Source organism: Macrosteles quadrilineatus, unplaced genomic scaffold (assembly GCF_028750875.1).
Source record: "Macrosteles quadrilineatus isolate MER2022 unplaced genomic scaffold, UCM_ALF_1.0 Scaffold_4__1_contigs__length_99947679, whole genome shotgun sequence".
Taxonomy (NCBI): Eukaryota; Metazoa; Arthropoda; class Insecta; order Hemiptera; family Cicadellidae; genus Macrosteles; species Macrosteles quadrilineatus.
This window is the reverse complement of record NW_026542597.1, coordinates 27,428,148-27,446,176: the sequence shown is the minus strand read 5'-3', so window position 1 is coordinate 27,446,176 and position 18,029 is coordinate 27,428,148. Positions and strand designations below refer to the sequence as shown.

Below are 18,029 nucleotides of genomic sequence, written 5' to 3'. Positions count from 1 at the left end.
TGCTAAAAGTGTGCTCTTTATAACTGTTATTAAAAAAAAGTGTGCTCTTATAATAATTATGATATAATCAATTGTATTTGGGCGGGCCAGAATCACGACTGGCCCGCCCATTTCAGCTACAGATCTATAAACCATACCAAAAAACTGTGCTGAAAGTGTGCTCACAGGAATCATTAATAAAAAAAAGTGTGCCGCCCCCGTTACTATACAAACAACCCCTAAATGGTAAGGGTAATAAAATGACCCAGCCCGCCCATTTCAGCTACAGATCTAAAAACCATGCCAAAAAACTGTGCTAAAAGTGTGCTCACAGGAATCATTAATAAAAAAAAGTGTGCCGCCCCCGTTACTTTACAAATAACCCCTAAATGGTAAGGGTATAATAAAATGACCCAGCCCGCCCATTTCAGCTATAGATCTGTAAACCATACCAAAAAACTGTGCTGAAAGTGTGCTCACATGAATCATTAATAAAAAAAAGCGTGCCGCCCCGTTAGTAAAAAAATAACCCCTAATTGGCAAGAGTAATAAAATGAAGAATCCTGTCTACACCATCGTGAGATTTTTGTAGGCCTACTTCCTTCTTTGAACTACTTTTATCTTACTCTGTGTATGCATTATTTGTTGATTAACGCCAATTTAATTGATTTAGCACACCCTAATTTTGCATAGGAATTGTAAGCCAATAACTTAGATGATTATTATAGAAAAGAATAAAAGGTTTCAATAAAAAACTTAAGTCCCATGAATAAAGGGAATATATTTATTCGTATAGTTGCTGCAAATAACCAAGTTATTATAACAAACATAATCTTAAACATGGATACAATACTTCCCTTAGAAGGGTTAAAGCTTAGCATTTAATAATTTTGTCAATGTCTAAAACCACAGCATTCAGTTTCGGTAAATGTATCCAGGCTAGCGATAGTAATTTAGGGTACATAATAAATTTTTTACGACAAGAAACTGGTACCCTACAACATGGAATAAACAATTATAGGAGTATAAGTTTGAAATAAATATTTTTTAAATTTATCAAGATTACTAGAGTATGCTACAGTAAAATATAAGCTTGCTAGTTTTAGAAGAATTCTTCGTAAAGTAAAGATAAAAATTAATCTGTTCAAATTTATGGTGGAATGTGCCTGGCCGCCTGGCTTTGTATATAAAAAAATATTTCCCAAGTGTATGCATGTTGGTTTATGTTTTGAACAGAACTAGTGTACTTTTCTATGCTAGAGGCATTTCGTTTGATGGGAAATAAAAAGTACTAAGTTAAAACGAGTGTCTAAGGTTCTTTTTCGAGTGCAAAAAATATATTTTTCCTTTTGAAATGTATAGTTACCGGTAGTGGTAATCAATTAAAGTGGTATCCTTCTTGAACTTTAAACAGAATAACATTTGTTTACAATATTTTATGGCAGAGGCTATCGCACATGAGTCGTGACCGCTACCACGCATAATAGCAACAACAGTTTATAAAAATAGAATAAAGATTTGAAAATAATGACAGACAAAATTTGATGTTAATAACTTGTTTCCTAGAAAAAAAACCATTATTCTTGATGTAGTTTTAACAAATACATCCTATCCTCTCAGTAAATAGTTTCCTACTAGATTCCCTGTGTATTATTTTATCAACATTTTACATTATTGTCATTGAATACAACTTACTCATGGGTTTAAATTTGGTGCAAAATTAGTCTTGGTTGTGGGATTGTGTTATAAAAACTTTGACCTTAGATTGTGTACAACAAAATATGTACAATTACTTCTGTTTTTTCAGAACGTGTGATGACTTTATCTCTAAGGTCATCGTACAACTCCCAAATATTGTCATTTCTTAATGCTAATGATGTAGTGTCCCACCCCCACGTGATTGTCGTTTGCAGGAGGTATGAACACGACGACTCCTCTAAGTGTGAATGTTCTATCAGAGTACCGCAATATTGTTTAACATATTTTAATACTAGCTGTACCCGCGGGCTTTGCTCCGTTTAACTTCACAAGTTAGCTCGTTCGCATGGCTCAATCACGTCCCGAGAGGTTCAGTCTGGGCCCCACTTAATAATTGAGGCCTTAAGCGATGAAGAGAGGTTTAACAACGGTGGAATGGATGTAGGGGTGTTAACAAACGTGAAATGCTCCCTGGATGACATCCCAAAAGAAATACGGTACTGTACCGTATTTCTTTTGGGATGTCATCCAGGGAGCACTCTCTTCATCGCTTAAGGCCTCAATTATTAAGTGGGGCCCAGACTGAACCTCTCGGGACGTGATTGAGCCATGCGAACGAGCTAACTTGTGAAGTTAAACGGAGCAAAGCCCGCGGGTACAGCTAGTATTAAAATATGTTAAACAATATTCCTTTCGTTTAAAACCAAAATAAAAAAAGTTACATAATGCTCCTTTTCGTATATAAACACTTTTATTTTCTTGACATTTGAATTAAAAACAAAAATAATATGACATTTAAAGTCGCAGTTGGGCCATGGCTAATCATTAATTCTGTAGCACTTAAATAGTTTACAAGCTGCTGGGGTGGCAGGCAGGTTGACTATCCAGACTATGTGTATCTGTTTTTTTCCTTCCACCATGATGTGTAGCTAAATTACATACGATTGGTAGCGGGGACACTTTTTTAATTAATGGTTCCTGTGAGCACACTTTCAGCACAGTTTTTTGGTATGGTTTATAGATCTGTAGCTGAAATGGGCGGGCTGGGTCATTTTATTACCCTTACCATTTAGGGGATGTTTGTTAAGTAACGGGGGCGGCACACTTTTTTTTAATAATGAATCCTGTGAGCACACTTTCAGCACAGTTTTTTGTTATGGTTTATAGATCTGTAGCTGAAATGGGTGGGCTGGGTCATTTTATTACCCTTACCATTTAGGGGTTGTTTGTAAAGTAACGGGGGCGGCACACTTTTTTTTATTAATGAATCCTGTGAGCACACTTTCAGCACAGTTTTTTGGTATGGTTTATAGATCTGTAGCTGAAATGGGCGGGCTGAGTCATTTTATTACCCTTACCATTTAGGGGTTATTTGTATAGTAACGGGGGCGGCACACTTTTTTTTTAATAATGAATCCTGTGAGCACACTTTCAGCACAGTTTTTTGGTATGGTTTATAGATCTGTAGCTGAAATGGGCGTGCTGAGTCATTTTATTACCTTTACCATTTAGGGGTTGTTTGTAAAGTAACGGGGGCGGCACACTTTTTTTTATTAATGAATCCTGTGAGCACACTTTCAGCACAGTTTTTTGGTATGGTTTATAGATCTGTAGCTGAAATGGGTGGGCTGGGTCATTTTATTACCCTTACCATTTAGGGGTTGTTTGTAAAGTAACGGGGGCGGCACACTTTTTTTTATTAATGAATCCTGTGAGCACACTTTCAGCACAGTTTTTTGGTATGGTTTATAGATCTGTAGCTGAAATGGGCGGGCTGAGTCATTTTATTACCCTTACCATTTGGGGGTTATTTGTATAGTAACGGGGGTGGCACACTTTTTTTTATTAATGAATCCTGTGATCACACTTTCAGCACAGTTTTTTGGTATGGTTTATAGATCTGTAGCTGAAATGGGCGGGCTGAGTCATTTTATTACCCTTACCATTTAGGGGTTATTTGTATAGTAACGGGGGCGGCACACTTTTTTTAATAATGAATCCTGTGAGCACACTTTCAGCACAGTTTTTTGTTATGGTTTATAGATCTCTAGCTGAAATGGGTGGGCTGGGTCATTTTATTACCCTTACCATTTAGGGGTTGTTTGTTAAGTAACGGGGGCGGCACACTTTTTTTTATTAATGAATCCTGTGAGCACACTTTCAGCACAGTTTTTTGGTATGGTTTATAGATCTGTAGCTGAAATGGGCGTGCTGAGTCATTTTATTACCTTTACCATTTAGGGGTTATTTGTATAGTAACGGGGGCGGCACACTTTTTTTTAATAATGATTCCTGTGAGCACACTTTCAGCACAGTTTTTTGGTATGGTTTATAGATCTGTAGCTGAAATGGGTGGGCTGGGTCATTGTATTACCCTTACCATTTAGGGGTTTTTTGTAAAGTAACGGGGGCGGCACACTTTTTTTTATTAATGAATCCTGTGAGCACACTTTCAGCACAGTTTTTTGGTATGGTTTATAGATCTGTAGCTGAAATGGGCGGGCTGAGTCATTTTATTACCCTTACCATTTAGGGCTTATTTGTATAGTAACGGGGGCGGCACACTTTTTTTATTAATGATTCCTGTGAGCACACTTTTAGCACAGTTTTTTGGCATGGTTTTTAGATCTGTAGCTGAAATGGGCGGGCTGGGTCATTTTATTACCCTTACCATTTAGGGGTTGTTTGTATAGTAACGGGGGTGGCACACTTTTTTTAATTAATGATTCCTGTGAGCACACTTTCAGCACAGTTTTTTGGTATGGTTTATAGATCTGTAGCTGAAATGGGCGGGCCTGTCGTGATTCTGGCCCGCCCAAATACAATTGATTATAGCATAACTATTATAAGAGCACATTTTTTTTTAATAGCAGTTATAAAGAGCACACTTTTAGCACACTTTTTTGTATACATTTAAAAAAAGTGTGCTGGAATCGGCGGGCCAGCTTCACGGTACTAGAATGGGATGGGAATTTGGGAAACTTGGATAGGAATTGGAGCGGACTCAGTCGGCACTCGGCACTCGGAAGTGCGTCAGGGAACTCAGAACAAGTTCACTCCAGTCCCGGTCTACCTGGATTCAGTTTAAACATTTTGACCAATTTTGACCTTTGATTTTGACCAATTCAGGCAACTGGAAATTCGCTTAGACGGCATAGGTTTGCTGCAGCGGGGGTATTATAGTAAAATTAGCTTGGTATAAAATAACAAAAAAATGCCAAGTTTGATTAAAATATATCCATGTCTTAACTTCTTAGTATGGCAGTGTTTATAAGAGATTTTTCTATAACATAATGTTATTAACCGATCAGTATTACATTGCTATACAGGTTGGGTATAATGTATAATATAAGAAAGAAAAAAATAACTTTATTAAATTAACATATAGGTAGAGGTCAGCTATGGCTAGCCCCTCAGGCACTTATTGTCACTGTTTTAGCGGGTCGGACTGTAAAGGCGCTGTCCACCAATGAAACACAAATGAAAAAAAATGGTTATAATAAAACATCTTGATGCAATCTGGGTTTTAGTCGGAGTCTCTGGATTTCAGAAGGTTGGCCTGTGTTATAAAATCCAATGCTGCTGGTTAATGGAAGTTTTGTAAATAATTTTGATGTAATTTTCTTGATGAAATCTTCTATAGGTTTTATTCCTAGTTCTAAATGTATTTGACGGTTCGAACATACCAGGGACATTTTAGAATTATCCTTAAAACTTTATTTTGATATGATAGCAGTTTACGAATGGAGCTTGATGAAGCAGTTCCCCATACTGGGCAGGCGTATAACAATAGTGGACGTAGAAGTGTTTTGTATATAAGGGTTCCATTCTTAATAGACATACATGATTTTTTGTTGATTAAAGGAAACAATTTTGATAATCTCTGCCATAAGCCAAATTTAATGTTTTATTAATATGAAATTTCCAATTTAACTTTCGGTCGAAGTATACACCTAAATATTTTATTGCTTGGTCAGGAGGGTTCCATGCAATCTGTTCACCTAGAATTTCTAAATTTGGAGGATCTAACGGTTTTTGGAGGGTAAAAATCTTCGCTTCACTCTTCATCGGATTTATGGCTATTCTCCATTTTGTGGACCATTCCATCAAATCGTTTAAGGAAACTTGAATGCCATTGGCCACAACTTCGATGTCATGGTGTTTGGTGTGTAGAGTAGAATAGGGTGTCATCAGCAAACACGGCTGTTTGGACATGGTTTGACAATGGCAAATCAGAAGTGTAAACGTTATATAATAGAGGTGAAAGAATTGCACCCTGTGGGACTCCGGCTTGAATTGGTCTGGCAGTCGATAGGGAGCCATCAACATTAACTGAAAACGTTCTATCTTCAAGGAAGCTTTCAATAATTCTATGTAGGTAGGAGGGGACTCCGAACTTTCTTAGTTTATACAACAAACCATCGTGCCAAACACGGTCAAAGGCCTGACTTACATATCAAGTAAAACTGCAGCAATATGACATTTTCTTTCAAATCCTTTAATGATGTCTTCAGAAACTCTTAAAAGTTTATGTGTCGTGGAATGGTGGGAGCGAAAACAAAACTGATGAGGAGGTGTATTAGGGAAGCACTATCTACGTAGGAGTCTAGGCGTTGTTTAATGATTTTTTCAAACAATTTAGACAATGTGGGGAGGAGGCTAATCGGGCGATAACTATTTACTTGGGATGCAGGTTTTCCAGGCTTATGGATGACAATTATGAGAGAATGTTTCCACATTCGCGGGAAGTATGATTTTGTGAGACAGGCATTGAACAGAGAAGCAAAAAAAGCAAGACATTTTCGTGGTAGATATGTAAAATAATGTTAGGTATTCCGTTGTGTCCAGGAGTTTTCTTGATTCTTAGCGACTTGATGAAGTTAGAGATTTCAGATGGAGAAGTATATTTAATTGGCTGTTCCACCGTGATAAGTGGGCAGGAATTAACTGTGGCAACATGAGCTGAAAATTCAGGGTCTTGAAATTCATCATTCGGACAAAATGAACGCTGATAGTAATCGGCTAAAACATTAGCTTTGTCCGTTTTGCTTTCATATACCTGACCATTAGTTTATTAAACTGGGTATTGGTGTAATTATAAGAGATGGGTAAATAATTTACTGATTCCTCTTGGGCCAAATGAAAAAGATCAAGAATACACAACTTTTTCCAGATCACTTTGTTATCCAGATATCTGCCATATTTTGTAAATTTTTACACTAAGATTTTTATCTTTGAATTTTTCAAAACCGATCTTAATGAAACTTAGTATTTATGTTAAATGTAGAAAAGACGTTCTCATGTTGGAAAAAATTACCTTGATCCAATTCAAAATTTCAAAATGGTGTCCATTTTAATTTTTGAGCGGAGCGAGCGAAGCTCTTATACCTCGACTCTTATGCATTTCGTAATACGCAAACTCCTCCTAGACGGCTGAATCAATCGCTTTCAAATTTTGCATGGTGATAAAGACCATATCGGTGAGTGCCAACATCTATATGACGTTAAAAAAGTCTCTCAGGAATCCGCCCCACTGGGTCTCAAAGTTTCAATGTAATCCTTATGGAAGCAGTATTTGACACATAAACAAAAACATATGATCAGCTGTTGACGTTTGAATGCAGTAGACAGATAAAGAAATAGCTGATATCATTTTTCCACAGATTAGAATAGAAACGGTATGGATCATAAAAATAATCAAATGACTCTAGCTTGAGGTCCATGACGTAGGAAGTGGCGAAGGAAGTGGTCAAGGCGAGCTGGCTGTCCGGAGTGTGGAAACTGTGTATGACGATTAGATTAAGGTAGGTATCTACAATATTAAAATTCTATGGGAAGAGAGGGAAACAGGTCAGCGACGTAAGAAGAGGTAAAGGAAATAGTAGTGAGCAGTGTGTAGTGTGGGAACTGGAAACCGTTTGTAGCAGTTAGATTAATGTATCTGCAATGCTGAAATGCTATGAGAAGGGATGGAAGCATGCCCACGACATAGAAAATTGTGAAAGAAGTAGTAAAGGCTAGTAGTGCGGAGTGTGGGCAATGTTTGTGGCAATTAGATTAGCGTATCTAAAATACTAAAATGCTACCGAAAGTGATGAAAACAGGTCCACGATGTAGGAAGTGGCTTAGGAAGTAGTAAAGTATGAGCATAGTGTGAGAACCGTCTGTGGCAGTTAGATTAATGTATCTTCAATCCTAAAATGCTACGAGAAGGGAAGGAAACAGGCCCCACGACGTAGGAAGTGGTGAATGAAGTAGTAAAGGCTGGCAGTGCACTAGAGTGAGGAACCGTTTGGGCAGTTAGATAAATGTATCTAATACTTAAATGCTATGAGAAGGGAAGGAAACAGGTCTATGACGTAGGAAATGGCGAAGGAAGTAGTAAAGGCTTGCAGTTCAGAGTGTGGGAACTGTCTTTGGCAATTACATTAATGTATCTGCAATCCTAAAATTCTATGGGAAGAGAGGGAAACAGGTCCAAGACGTTAGGGGTGGTGAAGGAAGTAGTAGAGCAGTGTTGAGTGTGGGAATGGATACATGTATCTGCAATGCTAAAATCCTATGGGAAGAGACTGTAGACTGTAGGTTAAAATAATTACGAAGCACGAATCGATACATATTTCGATACATGCAATCGTTTACAATAGAAATTTACAACTGAGTTGACAACAGCTGATTTTTACCCCCTAAAGTGTAAAAATGCTACTTTAGACCCGCAACGCATGCATTAAAAACGGCTGTTTTTACTGCAGTATGACAAAAACAATATAATATGAACCCTTGACGACTCCCCTCAATTTTGTGGATGTCTCTGCAAACGCCACCTAGTTTAAGTTTAAATTTGAATATGGCTGAAAATTCTCAAGAACACTTTATTTCATATTTAAAATCTCATATCAAATGATAACAACATGTCCAAAAATATTAAATAAAAATAACTGAAATATTAGTTAAAATTTTACTTGAGGCAAACCTGATCTTATCTTTTGAAACAAAATTTCAAATGCTAAAAAGTGTTCTTGGAATTTTTTCATAAAAATCAGAATTTTTGTAAATTTAAACTTAAAAAAAATAATATTGCCATAGTTTTCAAATTTTGAGTTGGATCAAGGTAATTTCTATTATATCCTCACCTTTATTAAACACCCTGTAAAATTTTGCAAATTTTGAGAAATAAATTTGTTTGGAACTTTTATTATTTAAAAAAAAACCGTTACTTGTAGCATATCGCAGTATAAAGCTTATTTCATAACGAGTAAGAAAATTCAATGGGTGAAGGGCAAAATGAATTGGTATATGAAACACAGAAAAGTTTTATTTCATCCTTGTACGTTATGCCATTTTTCCGTAATCAATTTTGAGACACCTTTATGTGGGACATCCTGAAAAAGATTGAAATTAATTGCATAAATTCATCATCGCCTTATGTTTATAATTTTGGTCAATCTAAGCATAATATGTTATAGCTTGGAGTATTTCATTCATGATAATTTAAATATTTTCTTCAAATGATTGTATAATCTTCAAATATATATAATCTCTTCTAAGAGAATTGTCCATCATGCTCATGACTTCAGCACAAGTACCACTTATCTCACAGCAAAATCTGTAAAGTAATCATGACAGTTGATTATTATGTTTAGACGAACTAAAAAATATTAAAACACTTGTAACTATCAGGTTTGGATGCAACTTCCGATGACCTTGACTGTAATCTTTCTATTAGAGTCAATGCAAGTTGTTGAGAGGATAAGATAGTTGTGGCATTAGAACAAACAAGGTGAGTCCTAGTATAGCAGTGTACAGGTTTGAAACATACAACAACCAAACATTGGCATTACCATCTTTCTTAAGAGCTTCAGGAAATAGCTGAGGTATTTGTAAAACATTACTCTTTTGCTCATAAGAATATAACAGAAGTAAATTTTATTTGAGATAACTAGAGTTTATTGTTTGAACATTTTTATGTTGTTCTTACATTGTTTTTTATTGAATTTTTTATTGTTAAATATATGGGTGAAACATTTCTTTGGGACAGTCCTTGTTCAAAAAATGAATTGAATCTGGTTTCAACTATTTCTTTTAATTGAAGGCAGAATACATACTGTCCATTGTAACTGTGTATCTTATTTTGAGTAAAATAATGTTTTGTATATAAATTAAACTTTATTATTTGTATCATGTCCCGAGTACGGTCTTGATAAATTTGATTTTCCCAAAATTTTCTTGAATAAAAAATGTTAGTACAATTTATAAAAGGTGTGATTTTTCAGACCAAGAAGAATTATGGATGTAGTAAACTCTTGGGGGGCTGCTGCCCTTGTGGCATTCATAACTTGTCTGTGGATATTTTATTGTTACTTGAAGGCACCTTTTGATTATTGGCAAAAACGAGGAGTTCCTTATGTCAAACCATCTATAATTTTTGGGAACATTAAAAACCAGATTCTACAGAAGAAGAGCTTACAACACGACATAGACGATATTTATAAAGCGTTAGAAGGCCAGAGGTTCGGAGGATATTACGAATTTAGAACACCAGTCATTATGATTCGGGATCCAAAGCTCATTGAGAAAATTCTGATCAAGGATTTCTCATACTTTCAAGATAGGGATTTTGGCCTATCAATTGACCTAGAAAAAGAACCATTGTCTGGAAATTTATTTAACATGAAAGGTCAATTATGGAAAAACTTGCGGAATAAACTGACACCCACCTTTACTACAGGGAAACTTAAAGGAATGATGGAACAAATGTGTAACTCCGGAGATGAACTTATAGAGGATATCAGAGAAAGACTAAAAACTGATACTTCACTCAATGCTAAAATTATAGGAACCACATTTACAATCGATGTTACTTCAAGTGTGTCTTTTGGGCTGCAATTCAAAGCAAACAGTCCAGAAGGTATCAAATTTCGTCAAATAGTGGATAAAATCTTTGCACCCTCCTTAAAAACTATGGTACGAAATATAATTGTAATTTACATAAAAGGGCTAGCTAAACTTTTAAGATTGCGTCAGACCCCTATAGATGTAAACAACTACATGATCAGCTTAGTGAAAGCCACTATGGAATTTCGAAAAAAGCACAATATTCATAGAAATGATTTTCTGCAACTAATGATGAACTTGAAGGAACAAGAGCGGACAGGAAAACAGATGAACTGGAAGGGGGAATTAAGTGAAGAAGATGCTTATTTAAACCATATGGACTTCTCCATCAGTGAGGAGAACAAAGAGGTCCAAACACAAGGTGAGCATTTTTATTATTTTTTTTATACTAATTAAAACTTTTTCAATTTGTCAAATTAATGAGCAATTAAAATTATATTGTTACTATTTGTCATAAAGATTACTATTTGTGGTTGTGGTTATAGTGTAAATATTTTTGTAAATACATAGACTAGGTGTTAAATATTTTAAATGTAATTAATTACATGTACTATAGCTATAGTGTTAGTAATAAAATGAATTAAGAAGACCTCTGAAGATACCATACAAGGTATAGAAAGAAATACATAGTGAATTACACTAACATCTTACCTATGAGAACTCAGCCAACAACAAAGAAGGTAAATGAAGTTTTATGCTTTGTTTAGCAACTCCAGCAACCATGGCAAAATGATAAACAAGAAACAAAATTTAATATGAACAAAACTTACTCGGTCATGATGAAATCGTGATTGTCTTCTGCAGTCACAGTAAAATTGTGGACATTTTCTGCGATCTCGGAAGAATCATAAACATCTTTTGTAGTCAAAGAGACTTCATCAAAGGGTCCCGCAATCGTGGCATAACCGTAATTTTCGATCCCGCAATCTTTGCAGATGTGTTTTCAATCAGGAAAATAAAGACTCGGCTAAAAAATCAAAACCCCCCTATTAGATGAATTTTTCAAATGACCAAAATATTCTTTGGGGCCCCGAGCAGGGACCCCTCCTAGGCTGAAGACTCCGGCAAACACTGTTTTTGCCATTAGGGACATACGGCTCTATCAACATTAACATTGGTGGGGCTCTGGCCAGAATGGATTGATTTGGCTGGTATCTTATATGAAGAGTAGCGTTACCTGTACAGTGAATGAGTCTTCCCAATAACTGTGTTTCCTAGTGAGGAGACTCACCAACTGTACAGGTAAGCTCAAAAAACAAAATAAAATCTCTAACAGAATGTCATTTTTACAGTTATCACCGATGAGTGTATAGCAGCACAGTCATTTGTGTTTCTAACGGGAGGAACAGAAGCAGTGGCTAACTCCATACAGTTCACAATGTTTGAGCTTGCTTGCAACCCTGAAGTGCAATCAAAACTGCAACTAGAAATAGACCAAGTGATGGCAAAGTACGGAGGGAAACTCACGTACGACGGACTGAAAGAAATGACCTACCTGGATCTTATAACTCAGGGTAAATTCCGATTATGGTCCGGGAAAAAACCGCTTCAGATTAGGGTATTTTTTACATTCTGCTTATTTGTCTTATCTCTGTGAAACTAATCATAATTTTTCAAAAAACCACACTAACTAAGCCATTAATCTTACAGTTTTGTGGCTTATCTGTTGTATAACTGAATAATTCTGCCCATGCATCGCCACGGGAAGAGAACACAGAAAAGGTATGGCGATTCTTCATCACCTTAATGCAAACTGCATGGTTTTTTAAGTGCTTGTTCTTGATGTAAATTCATTTGATCAATGTCCATGTAACAAGAAGGAATACTTTTCAGAAGTGTTTTTTCTTAGTTGGAACTCATAAGGCGTCCAAACTCTGTGGTTCTTGGTTTCCCTTAAGTACACAACATTAGTCTGCAACATCCATTGCTGTGTTTTCTAAATATAATACTGAACTAAAAAGTAAATTAATGAAACATAATTCAAAAGTTTGAACACTATCTCACATAAGAAAAACGTACTGTCACTTCTCGTGATGCAATATAGAAATCTAGGGTAGAATCAAAAGGTTAACTCAAGGAAAAGTAAACAAACAAACAAAAACAAAAAACAAATCTAACAGCTGATATATATCTTCAATATTTTTAATGTGATTAAATACCAAGGCGTATGAAAGATACCCAAAGCGTATCTTTCATACGCCTTGATTAAATACAGCCCTTTAGTTGAGGTTCTCCAGGTTTCTGGAGATTGTTTTATCGAAAAACTGATATTTTTCAAGGAAATTTCACATCAAAACTCAAAACCTTTCATTCAAGGATTCAAGTATGCGGTTGATAGGTGTTCAGCTTATGGTTTTTTTCTAAAGTTCAGATCCTTCTTAGCCTCATATATATATATATATATATATATATATATATATATGTTCCTATATATAGACTAGCTTACCCCGTAAGAAGGATGGGTACTCTGCTAGTAATGTATAATTTAAAAAAAATATTCATCCATTCAAATGTAAAAAAATCTTTTCTTTATAAGGATAACATACAAACTTTTAAGGCCAATATGGAGCAGAGCCCTGATGGAATTTTTTTAAAACGCTTCTTATTGCACACCTAGAGGTTGATTGGAGCCTCCAATCCAATTACTGAGATCTTATGGCTTGTATTGTTTGAGATTTAGGGATCAGTGAGTGGTATTTGCCTTTTATAATAGGACTAGCTGACCCGGCGAACTTCGTATCGCCTAAGTTATAGGTTTCCTCTAAGACAGACCGATGGAAAGTAAGTACCGTTACGTTTAATTTTCAAGATGATCTCGTTCACATCGCTCAATCACGTCCTGGTTGAAGTTCGTTCGCTACGCTCACTCACCTTTGGGTTGGAGCTCGTTCGCTACGCTCACTCACCTTTAGGTTGGAGCTCGTTCGCTGCGCTCACTTGCCTTCAGGTTAGCTCGTTCGCTATGCTAACTCGCCTCCAGGTTGAAGTTCGTTCGCTACGCTCACTCACCTTTTGGTTGCAAATTAGCTGTTGTCATAAATGTAAAAGAAATAATAGTGCTGCACCCTGTTGGTAATCCTTGTAACTTTAATGCTATTGAACATCATAGAACAGAACCAACTTGTTTAATTGAAACAGCTGTTAAGATTCATTAATTCCATTTCTCATAAGGTTAACATGGGAAACTCCAGAGCCACTGGGGCGGAGCCCTTTTAAGAATTTCGAAACGGGAAATAGTTTACGTCCGATTCGCATACCTACAGAATTTACACACCAAATTTCATAACGATCGGTGAAGTCGTTCCGGAGGAGTTTGCAGACAAACACTGTGACACGAGAATTTTATATATTAGATAGTATAAGTATAGTCATAGTGTAGTGTAAGTATAGATCATATGTAGGTGGAGTGGTGTGGATAAATATAGTGTCTTCATTTCCTAAGTTATATTTATTCCTAAGTTAACAGACAACTAATCAATGAAAAAAATAATTTCAGAAAGATTGCGTAAATATTCTGACGGAGCTTTTGTGCTAAGAGTCTGCAATGCTAACTACCATATCCCGGACTCAAATGTGGTGATAGAGAAAGGGACTAAAGTCATGATACCAACGTACTCAATCCACAATGACCCCCAATACTACCCGGAACCAGAGAAGTTTATTCCAGAACGTTTTGAAGGAAACAACCATCGCATTTCAGGCACATATCATCCTTTCGGTGATGGTCCTAGAGTTTGTATAGGTATGTATCAGGTTTGATATATTTTGCTAAATTTAAATTATCATGATGGTTGGCCACTGGATCGTTAAAATTAGCACTAATAAGGTTTATGTTATCTCGCTTCACTGTCTATGATCCATGGTAGTTTTATGAAACTACAGCTGTTTCATGCCTCTATTATTGGCACATCAACAGGTTTGTTGAACGCCAGCTTCCTTTTACATCCCTCGGTGTCGAGTTCGTCATGGTTTTACAATGAACATGAAGACACTTACACACACGGAAACACAAACATTTAAACATTATTTAAGGACAGTCGACTGACTGCGAAACGTGATACGGCGGTGAAGGGTAAGTTGTGACCGAGGGATGTATAAGGAAGCTGGCGTTCAACAAACCTGATGATGTGCCAATAATAGAGGCATGAAACAGCTGTAGTTTCCTAAAACCTAAAACTACTGTGGATCGTAGACAGAAGCCAGGTAACATAAACCTCATTAGTAATATAAATTATAGCTTACAGCTGAGTGTATATGGTGCTTGCCTGTGAGTCTAAAGATAGCTTTGATCCTAAGAAGAGTTAGTTTCAATAACAGCTGACAAATAACAGTCATAACAAATTTCCGATAACTTAAAGAGTCAACTCAAAGATAGTGTAATCAATCACTCCACTCCAGTTATCAAAACTGAAATAGAACTCACTCTGAAAACGAAAGCTTTTGTATGTATCATGTGTTTACTATGAACAGCAGTAATTAATTCAAATTATTTGTCGGTTTAAGTAAACAAAATCTTTTCTTCATAAGAAATACATTGGGATTTTCATTGGGAATATGGGAGGCCTGTGGGGTAAGGCCCGAGGACTTTTATTACAGGAATTGGTGAAAGGGGGCATCTACACAAAAATATTTAATGTTTGCATGGACATATCGTTTGTAAAAATCCGTCCATCATTAACGGAGGAGTAGTTTTCTGTAGAAATTGCCTTCACGTAGTATATATATAAGGATTATTTAACTCCTGAAAAAGAACCAGCTGATCTAAGTCAGCAAAAAAAGCTTCAAAGAACGATCATCACTTACTTCATTTTACACTCACTTTATTACTTTTCTCTCCTATGCCATGGTATGAAATGGAGAACGTATTGTTTTTGTCCAAATTTTCGAGTTTGAGTTTTGAGTATATCCGTTTTGGGTTCCCCTGAACCCAAAAAAATGGTTTTCGAAGAGATATCTGTCTGTGTGTGTGTCTGTACGTGTACAGAGCTAAAGACCACACCTGTAATCTGATTTTGGTATGTATGATCTAATCCTGGGTTTCTCCAGATGTTTTTTTCATTTTAAAAAAATTTTGATTCATGGTGATTTTCTCATAAAATAACGGAAAAATTTAATTTTCCCAAAAATGGCAAGTTATTGCCACTTTTGTGTTTTTTCCCAAAATAATATCATGTAGCCTAGTTACTCCCACCACTTACCCATGAAACAAGTTGTTGACAAATGGGAGAAAGTATGTGCAATACTTTTAACCCTTTAAGAAGCAAAATGCTTATGAAGAATAGTCAGACTGAAATTTGTTTGCCGAATTGAGCTTTGCGTGGCCGCTGCTACGATTGCCCACGCGGCAGCCACGCTATCCTTCCCTCTCTCTAAGCCGATTCTTTATATCACTCCTCACACTCAGTCAGCTGACTTGGCCGCCCGCTCGCGATTAATCTACCTAGCGGAACTATCCGAAATTTAAATATTCCCAGACTAAATTTTCAACAAAGGCATTGCGTTTCTTAAAGGGGTTTGTATTAATAGCTATTAATAGAAATCAATTTGGCTTCAGAAAACACCTTGGAACAAATACAGCTCTTGTATACTTTATTAATGAGGTATCGGAGGCTTAGGATGGGTCAAGGAATTCAGCTGGTGTCTTCTGTGATCTATCCAAGGCCCTTGATAGCGTCGATCATTCGCTATTGCTTCAAAAACTACATGACTACAAAATTTCAGGAAGTTGTCTTTCCCTAATTAGATCATATCTTTCCCTATTAGATCATATCTTTCAGATCTGAAACAAAGAACTGTCATTTCTGATGGAGGAACCAGGCATTTCTCGCATTGGAAATGTATAAACCTTGGGGTGCCTCAAGGCTCCATTTTAGGTCCCCTTTTATTTTTAATTTACATTAATGGTCTCCCTAAAGCTATTAATAGAGATCTGATTCTGTTTGCTGACGATACTATAGTAGAGAAGAGCTTTCTACATCCCTCACAGAAGTTATGAAAGAAATGGAAAATTGGTTTAAAATAAATGGCCTTAAACCCCAGAGAAGTTATCTAGTCTAGGCTCAATTTTGACAATGCTGTTTGTCAATTTTGTTCTATATGTTAATTATTTATGTACCGGTACAGTACCTTCTTTTTTAAATTATACACCGGAGTTTTTATGTATTTATTTATTCAATAAGTTAACTTAGTTACCAAAAATATTCTTTACAAGGTGCATTTGTCTGAACTGCTTATTTATTTACTTATTTGATTTTCTGGAAACCTTTAAACTAATTGTCTTTCATGCTGTAGTAGGTCTAGTCATGTTTTGAGGTGTCTTTAAGGTATTTACATTATAAATTTTGACGAAATCTATTGTAACTCATGTTATTTAATGGTGAATAAAGATTTGATTTGATATCACATCTAAAAGAATGTTATGTGCAAATAAAAATGTCTAATGTCTATTCATTGGTATGTGTCAGATTACTGATGCTGATGCCATTTATTTTCATGTTTGTATTAGAATAAGCCAGGCATGTTTTACCTCACAACAGTTACATTTCTTAATTTTATACATGTAATTTTTAGTTCTTCTGCTTGATAGTTAAAATATCTAGTTCAAAAACCCTATGCACCAGGTTTTAACTATTATTTGTTCAAATATTTTATTAGCACGAATACTTGAACAGAACCGGTATGGATAATAAACATAAACAAATGATGTTGCTGGCCTGAAAATAAACATTATTTAACATTGCTTGAATGGAATTGTCAAAATCATATCTTAATGCTATTTGTATAGGTTCGGGCATTGACTATTGGTAGTCAAAGGGCCAGCGATGCATTTGTTTATGTTTATGATCCGTACTGTTTCTGTTCCAAGTATTCATGTTTATTAATAAAGTATTTGAGAAATTTTGGTTTAAACCATGACTTAATTATTAACAACGCTTTAAGAGAACTTTCTTTCACTTAGTCACATCTTCATTCGATTCATAGTCCTGGTTATTCATCACAGTTTCTTAAACAAAGTATGTAGTTTACCTAAAAAAATTGACTCCTTCATTGTTTATTGTTCAAGTAAATGTTGTTTTTTTTTTAAATCTGTTTGCAGCTATGAGGTTTGTCCTTCTGGAATTGAAGGTGGCGATTGCAAAGTTGATGTCTGAATTCACTGTGAGCCTCGACCCAAAGACCAAAGTCCCACTCAAGTTTCACCCTACATCTTTTGTATTGGCTCCAATCGGAGGAATTTGGGTCAAATTTCAGGAAAGAACAAAGAATGCCTAGCTAAAAATATTTCTCTCTAAGCTACATATAAATAGATAAACTATTAATTTTCTAGCTATCTGAAGAAGACTTCTTTCCCAATTGTGTGAATTGACTGGCATGGCTTTGCCAAAACAAATTAACATTGATGTAATAAACACACTAAATAAAAATGTTTTTAGATTTATTGTTGTGAGAGTTCTTAT

At 35.8% G+C, this 18,029-nt stretch overlaps 1 protein-coding gene across 2 annotated transcripts; it reads left to right on the top strand.

Annotated features, from left to right (window-relative positions):
• The first annotated feature begins 9,369 nt into the window (after positions 1-9,369).
• On the top strand, positions 9,370-18,010 carry LOC128991448 (probable cytochrome P450 6d4). Of its 2 annotated transcripts, none has more exons than XM_054414339.1 (5): positions 9,370-9,457; positions 9,951-10,933; positions 11,865-12,086; positions 14,069-14,314; positions 17,669-18,010. In XM_054414339.1, the coding sequence occupies exons 2-5, from the start codon at positions 9,964-9,966 to the stop codon at positions 17,842-17,844; spliced, it is 1,614 nt and encodes a 537-aa protein (XP_054270314.1). In that variant the 5' UTR covers positions 9,370-9,457; positions 9,951-9,963; the 3' UTR covers positions 17,845-18,010. The 2 variants fall into 2 exon arrangements, with proteins under 2 accessions (XP_054270314.1, XP_054270313.1); XM_054414338.1 differs by lacking the exon at positions 9,370-9,457 and adding an exon at positions 9,465-9,551.
• Positions 18,011-18,029: the final 19 nt, after the last annotated feature.